General features: G+C 48.6%; 1 protein-coding gene across 1 annotated transcript; it reads left to right on the top strand.

Annotated features, from left to right (window-relative positions):
* Window positions 1-5,550: 5,550 nt before the first annotated feature.
* On the top strand, window positions 5,551-7,561 carry LOC123094646 (peroxidase 4). The gene is made up of 3 exons (XM_044516608.1): window positions 5,551-6,068; window positions 6,145-6,310; window positions 6,933-7,561. Exons 1-3 carry the CDS (start codon window positions 5,775-5,777, stop codon window positions 7,322-7,324), a joined length of 852 nt encoding a protein of 283 aa, XP_044372543.1. The 5' UTR covers window positions 5,551-5,774; the 3' UTR covers window positions 7,325-7,561.
* Window positions 7,562-8,221: the final 660 nt, after the last annotated feature.

Below are 8,221 nucleotides of genomic sequence, written 5' to 3' on the forward strand. Positions count from 1 at the left end.
ATTTTGCGAAAATATACCTAATGCTAGGGAGTTTGTTCTTTCCAACTAGATTCATCTCGTGACAAGAATATGAATAGTACATGCTGGACTAGACCCTGCATCGACTAGTTTACCAAAATATCTATCTCATTTGATCACTAGGTTACTTAGCTATATAATGTTATACATTAAAATCACTTTTGACTTAAAGTTATTCACTCACCCAATGTTGCTGGAATGAGAGTTGGTCTATAAATAACACATTCTAAGGAGTTGAGACATCCTGCCTATTGTATGAGTTAATTAGTTTGTTTGACACTCAACCTAAACAAGATCGAGAGAGCCTTCCTTTGGTCCGGAACTGATAAAACAACCGGTCCACAGTGCAAAGTTAAATGGGATGTTGTCTGCCGGCCTACGACATATGGAGGCCTTGGGGTTCTCAACACCGACAAGTTTGCTCGTGCCTTACGCCTGAGATGGCTATGGTATCAATGGAAGGAGCCGAACAAACTGTGGGTGGGAATGGATAACCCATGTACCGAGGAGGACCGTGAATTCTTCTACGCCTCCACCACGATAATCAGGGCAATGGTGCAAAAACACCTTTTTGGGACTCCCCTTGGCTGCTCGGCCGCAAGCCCAAGGATATTGCCACTCTCATTTTTGAGGCCTCAAGTAGGAAATCTTGGAAGGTGAGAGAGGCTCTTAATGAGAATGCTTGGATGCTTAAGATCAACCGGGACACCGTCATCATCGACAATCATATTCACGAATTCTTCACCCTTTGGATGCTTATTAATGACTTCCACCTTGATGATCTTGCCGAGGATGACATTGTTTGGAAGCACTCCATGGATGGGTTTTACTCTGCGGTCACCGCTTACAAGGCACAGTTCCTTGGTTTGACTCTCTCTCCTATGCACTTCATGGTGTGGAAAGTTTGCCCCCCCCCCCCCCCCCCAAGGTCAAGTTCTTCGCATGGCTCGCCTTGCAAGGATTGATTTGGATCCCTGACCGACTTGAGCTTTGTGGTTGGGCTAAGCGTGGCCTTTGCCCTCCATGCAAGCGAGAGCAAGAGACGACCACCCACCTCTTCGTCAAATGCTGCTCCACTACCCGGCTTTGGAACATGGTCATCGAAAAATATGGGCTTGCGCATATGGGCACCACCACTTGGCACCTCCACGAATCCCTCTTCAAATGGTGGGATAAGAGAACCGACTGGCCAACCCCAATAGTCGAGCGATGGACTCCCTCACCATGCTCGTGACTTGGGTAGTATGGAATGAGAGGAATGCTAGGGTCTTCCGACACAAGAGCGCGCCGCTGCCAATCATCCTCAAATAAATTGTTACCGACGAAGCTAAGCTATGGGTTACCGCCGGTGCTAAGAAACTAGCGAAAATTGTATTAAGCGAGTTATTGTCAGGCCGTGCTTCAGTGGGTTCTTGTAACACTCTAAAACTCTTTTCTCCTCATTTAATAGATGAGGCAAATTTTTTGCCTCCGTTTCGAAAAAACAAATAACAAAGGAGACGAAGAGCGGACAACCAATTCAGCGGAAAATGGATAATGCAGCCGTTCCTCCTCAGCTAGGCCTGGTGCTGCTTTAAGATTCGTGCGGGCCACGAACTCGACGCAGCTCAGGCTGCCGAACAAGTCGAATTTGCATCCTCAAGTCTGTATGAACGGCATGCGACCTACCAAATACACCCTTATATACTGGTGTTGTCATTTGTTTAGCCTGATCTTGCACGAAAAATATGATTACCTAGCCAGCCATCTTATGTTAATGCTCCTCAGAAACAAACAACAAGCACGTACGAACGAACAAAACAAATAATATTCGTCGATCGACAGTCAACAAACAAATTATTCAGCGAGCTAACCCAGATATTGTCGTTGATTTTTCTTAATGCCAAGTAGTTGTGGTCAGAGAAGTTCAGCTGCTGCCGCAGCATTTTGATACTTTAACAGCATACATGAAGAAGTGCAGCATTTTGGTCTGCCAAACCTCCGGCGATTGCGGTGCGGTCGGATCCAAAAGTCGCTAGTATTTGCATTGCATCCAGCAACCAGCATTGAATTCCTTTTGACTAGAAGGTATCTATCTAACCGTAAAGCAGCAGAACAGAACACCACTTGCACTAATTTGCCAGTTTAGGGAGTACTCTCACTAAATCCGCTACTTTGAAAGCTTCTCGGTCCCTTTCAAAGACAGTTCTACAGAGATGTTATTAATATATGAACCTAGCTAGACCTTGCGTGCAAACAAGCAAACAGCAATTCTGAGTTTCTGCCCCCAAAAAGCTTCGGGTATGTAAACTTCATATATATAGAATCCTTATCGAACCAACAAGGCATATTAGCATCTACTCCCTCCAGCTCATTTTTTTAAAGGAGGATGACCCCCGGCCTCTGCATCTGGACGATGCAGTGTAATCATTTTATTAATGGTTCACAAAGATCTTACAAAGTGATACATCAGTAAGTCTGAAGCACCTACTTGGCAACATCTGTCGCTACTCCTATCAACTTAATGAAGAGGCGCCGAAAGTCTGAGTCGAATACCAAATAGACCTCACACCAAAACCTAACATCTAAAGCCGGAGGCCCCAACAAAGTCGTTGCCGGGTCTGGGGCACACCCCGGTCTGGCGCACTCTCAGTGGCCGCCGCCGCCGTCTTCCACCGATCCATCTTCAGAGCAAAAACTGACGCATCCACCTTGCCAGGCCTGCCGTCGACGCCACCACGCCACCAGACAACGCCACCTCCCTACGCACGTCCATCATCACATATCCGTTGCCGAGACCCTGCTGCGCCACGCTGCGAAGACTCCACATCGTCGATGCGTGACATGAAATGCCGCTCCAGCGCTAAAACCGTCAACTGGTCCCTCGAGCCAGTGCACCCCTCCAAGAATGACGCCCCCAAGGGGGCAACGACACAAGAGCACCGCCGTCATCCGATCGACTGATCTAGGGTTTCCCCCGGAGGTAGCGGATAGAGGTCTTGAGCTTCTCCAGGGCGATGCCTTCAGGAAGGAGACGACACCGGAAAGCGTCACCATCGCCGGCCTTGGCACCTAGCCGAGAGCGGGGCTTTCACATGGATCAGCTCAACGAACCTTCATCCAGCATCGTGTGCATCTGATCTCGACTCCCCCAGCACCTCAGCATCGCCGGCGCTCCAGCCACCACCACATCATCTCGCGCTTCCACGCCCTGGCCAGATGCGCCGGGCACCCCTGCCACACCAGACCGGCAAAGCCTGGCCGCCATTCGCAGCACCACCGCCACCCCGCAGGGCCACCGGCTAGCCTCCATCCCCGATCAGATCTAAGAGCTCCCAGATCCGCCGCCAGAAGACGGTGCCCATACCAGGAACCACACGGAGGCACCAGCGATGGAGACCATGCCATTGAATCAAGCTGGGCATCGGGGAAAGGCGTGGGGCATGAGGGCGACCTACTCCCTACGGTGCTGACGAGGGGATGGAGCCCCGCTCACCAAGCCACGAGCAACCCCACCCCCACCCCACCGCCTACGCCACAAGGGCTTTGCCCGGTGGCGCCCGTCTGTGGTGGCGAGGGGAAGGGTGACGAGAGGGGGGAACCTAGGCGGTGGTGGCAGCACACTCCCGAGTCGCCAGGAAAGTGCAACCAAGCATAAGATTCTAACAACCCTTCGTCCCATATTGCAAGACATTTTTTGAATTTACATTGTGAGACAGAGGGGATACAATATAAACATCAGTGGAAATCTTCTTCATCGATGCTTAGGATACTTGGAGTCAGTAAACGAAAATCTGCGAATACAGAACACTCAAATTAGAAAGTTCTAACTAAACTAGTTATTAAGTGGGTGCATGTTGTGTGAACTGGGCCTAAGGCTGGTTGTAATGTGAGTATCATAAGCGGTATCATGCATGTCAACTAGACTTTTTGAATGATGTGACACACAATTAAATGAGAAAAGAGATGATGTGGTATTATATTAAATGTTGTATTACTTTGTGTCATGCATGACAATTACTAAGGCAACCTAAGATATTAAATTATGATACTATGCATTAGGAAAGTGGTATCATGCACTAATATCATATGCATGATACTCCCTCCATTTTTGTATACAAGGCCACTGTCAAAATTATAATTTGTAACTATACAAGGCCATTAACATTAATTGAGGCAAAATTGATGGCGTTTGCCTCGTCTAGAACCCGAGGACATTAATATCCCTTGCATGCATGCGAGAGTGAGAAGGTTGGCTTGCATTCCCAACATTTATCAACCAATGAGGAGTAAAAGGGTTGCCTTGTTGTGCGCGGGAGAGAAAAACCACATTAATTAACACAACAAACAAGATGACAAGCTAGCTTGCCACATTGACTTAAACATGCATTAATTTTTATCTTGGTACATGTAATATGGGTTTGTGGCTTCGTATACAAAAATGGAGGGAGTACTAGTATATAATACTCTCCATTACGACAAACCTAAAAAGCATTATACTCACTTTGACTAAGCAGAAATACTATCAAGTAGTAGGAGTTCTCTCTTTATTTTTTTTTTGCATGGTGTAGTAGGAGTTCTCCATCCCTGAAAAAGAAGATGTATGGCGTTATACAGTCCTTTCTTTTGTATTATACGGTCAGCACTCAGCAGACAGATATAAGATACTTTTCACATACGGACCTACTCCACAGACAGCGCTCTCCTCGGCGGCCATGGCTACGCAGTACATACATGCTACCTGGAGGAAAGAATTATCGTTTGAATTGTTCATGCCAAAGATAATACTACTATAAATGTTTTGGCCATGACCATGCGTGCCTGCGGTGTCTGCGATGAGCATATGGGAGAAATGGTGCCGCCGGAGACCCGGTCCGCCTGTCTGTCCTCGAAACTTGAGAGAGTATGCATGAGAAAAATCAACGGGATGGTCGGATCTGGATCATCATCTTACTATTCCGGAGCTACCTACCGATGGAGACGTAAACTAACCTTGACATTCCTCGTGGAACAAAATAAATCAGCGTGTTAATGTATACCACTTTGTTCCTGTTTCAAAGTGTCAACTACCTTTAAGTCCACATGTATGTGTTAAAAATAATGACCTAAATTTGACGCAGGGTACAGAGTAGCTAGCAGAAACTGTCGGTAGCGGAAGGCAGCTGGCCAGCTAGTAGTTTTCCGAAGCCAAGGAAAGCAACATGAAGGAGGCCGACTGGCCGAGCCATGCATGCAAGCATGACTGACATGGCTCTTTGCTTCACCGTTTCGTCGATGCCACAGTGTCGATCGGCATGCAACAGCTTTTCCCCAGAACAGAGCTGTTCATTTTTCACGAGCTACGTTACATATGCATCTGGTGTGAAACGCGTTATTCCAAAGCGAGCGCCCGTTTGGATCAACGCTCAAAGTCCACCGGAGTTGGTGAAGACGATGGGGGCATGATGATGCAATCTAATACTAATATATGATGGCAGACTGGTAGCTAGGATAATCATGGCCAGCGGCGTGAGCTACCTTTTCTTCCTATAAATACCGGCCGCCCCGCGTTCCTCCACCACATCCAGCAAACAAGCTCTCTCAAGGCACTATCTGGCTGACTAGCTAGAATAGACCGCTCGATAGAGTAGCATCATAAGCAAACACCCATAGACCGATCATGGCGGCGCGCGCCATTAATTGTTGCCCTCTCGCTCATCCTCGCGCTGGTCGCCATAGCCAGCGGAGGAGCGTCGGCGCAGCTGTCGTCGGGATTCTACTCCCGCTCCTGCCCGGGCATGCTCAAAGCCGTGCGCTCGGCGCTGCACCCGGCCATCGCTAGGGAGCGCCGCGTGGGCGCCTCCATCGTCCGCCTCTTCTTCCACGACTGCTTCGTCCAGGGCTGCGACGCCTCGCTGCTGCTGGACGACGCGCCGGGCCTGCGCGGCGAGAAGAACGCCACGCCCAACAAGAACTCCGCCAGGGGGTTCGAGGTCATCGACGCCGTCAAGGCGGCCGTCGAGGAGTGTTGTCCCGGGGTCGTCTCCTGCGCCGACATCCTCGCCATCGCCGCCGAGGAGAGCGTCGTCTTCGTAAGTATCCATACATGCATAGTCTTTTTTTTTTGCGAAGTCTAACACTACTGTGACATGCGTTGTGTACGTGTAGCTGGGTGGCCCGAGCTGGGAGGTGAAGATGGGGCGGAGAGACTCGACCACGGCGAGCTTCAACGGCGCCGAGAACAACATCCCCCCGCCGACGTCGGGGCTCGCAAACCTTACGTCCCTCTTCGCCGCGCAGGGGCTCTCCCAGAAAGACATGGTCGCACTGTCAGGTAGTACATACATACATACATACATATACGTACATGCAAAATAAACCGTACGTACATCGGTACATATCCCAAATCAACCGCTGACATCTTCCATCAACTTTCTTCTATGTACTTTATTTTCAAAAATAATTACGCACTCTCAGGCAGTACAATTTTGCAGTTGCACTCTGAGCCAACATAAGTTGTCATGACAAAGTAATATTTTCCTTTGCTGAAGAAGCAAGTTAAAATTCTTTGACTACTTTCCCAGACTGTTAATTTCTCAATGGAGTCGCCGAGTCGGTAGCTTTATAGTCGGTATCAACCAACGGAACTGATATCCACGTTTTGACTCCAAAGCTCAAAAATTCTACATAAGACAATATCTCAGGATTAAACAAATATACTATAATTTATAGGTGATGAGCTACAAAGTTGATCGATGACTAATTACCACTGACCTAACCTTTGGTTTGTCTGCTTAATTTGTAAGACTGGACAACGTCATTTTTTTTCCTTGGTTACTTAATAAACACGTAATACTAATTAGGAAAGTCGGTGAATGATTCCTACCGAAGGAATGACAAAAGAGTAGCTGCAAATCAGGTAATAACTTGAGCTGACGGTATAACTTGTGTTCCAGGAGCCCACACAATCGGCCTAGCACGCTGCACAAACTTCCGGGACCACATCTACAACGACACAAACATCGACGCCGGCTTCGCCAGGAGCCGCCAGTCAGGCTGCCCTCGCGCCACTGGCTCCGGTGACAACAACCTGGCGCCCCTCGACCTGCAAACTCCGGCCGTCTTCGAGAATGACTACTACAAAAACCTTGTCCAGAAGAGGGGCCTTCTGCACTCGGATCAGGAGCTCTTCAATGGCGGTGCTGCCGATGCGCTGGTCCGGGAGTACGTCGGTAGCCAGAGCGCCTTCTTCAAGGACTTTGTGGAGGGAATGATCAAGATGGGGGACATCACGCCGCTGATGGGATCCAACGGACAGATCAGAATGAACTGCAAGAGGATCAACTAAGATTCTTCTCCGCTTTCCGTGCCAACAATTCCGATGTTGTTCCCATGCTTGAATTCATGATGATTTTCCCTTTTTTACTTAAACTCATTTGTTCCCTTTTCTTTTAAGGATAAAAGGTTAAAAGATATTATAATACTCCCCTTTGTACCATGTTCACGGAAGAACTGAACATGGATGCACTGGCAAAAGAACAAAGTGCAAAGTGAGATGTGGCAAATCAAATATATAGTTTCAATAGATCAAGTGGATCCTAAAATTGTCAAGTAAAGAGGGACTAAAGATTGAATCCCACATTCTTTACCTTCCCGACGAGTTGATAAAGTCCCACCGGACACTACTGACAACGAGCCCATGTGTTGTAGGGTGAAACCCTAGAGGGGATCTTTTCACACTTGGAGGGGGAAAAGAGGAAGAACACTCAAGAACACATGACACAAATCACTCAAACAAACCCAAATATCACATCCACTAGAATAGCATACATGAGATCCACAAGATTACAAGACCAATTCAAGGAAAATAGCACCTGGGTAAGGTTCTTCCCACTAGGTGAGGTCTTGCATCCAAAGAGGATCTTCTCCAAGAGGAGGTCTAGATCTCCTAGAGGAGGAAGATGAGCAAAGCCCTCTTTTGTGTTATAAATACTTTGCTAACCTCTCCAATGAGCTAGGTGGGGGTACTTATAGTTTTGACACGAAATAAGAGAGGAGGGGGGATACAAGGGCAAAGCCCCAAAGAGGCACGCATGCTCTCGGTATTGTCCGGGCACCCGGGGTCATGGGGGCCGGGCACCCGGACCGACCAGGGGCCAGCAATAGGTTCGGCCGGGCACCCGGAGGCGAGGGGACCGGGCACCCGGCCCGTACAGGGGCTCGACTGGAGGTGGCCCGGGCACCC

Source organism: Triticum aestivum, chromosome 4B (assembly GCF_018294505.1).
Source record: "Triticum aestivum cultivar Chinese Spring chromosome 4B, IWGSC CS RefSeq v2.1, whole genome shotgun sequence".
Classification (NCBI taxonomy): Eukaryota; Viridiplantae; Streptophyta; class Magnoliopsida; order Poales; family Poaceae; genus Triticum; species Triticum aestivum.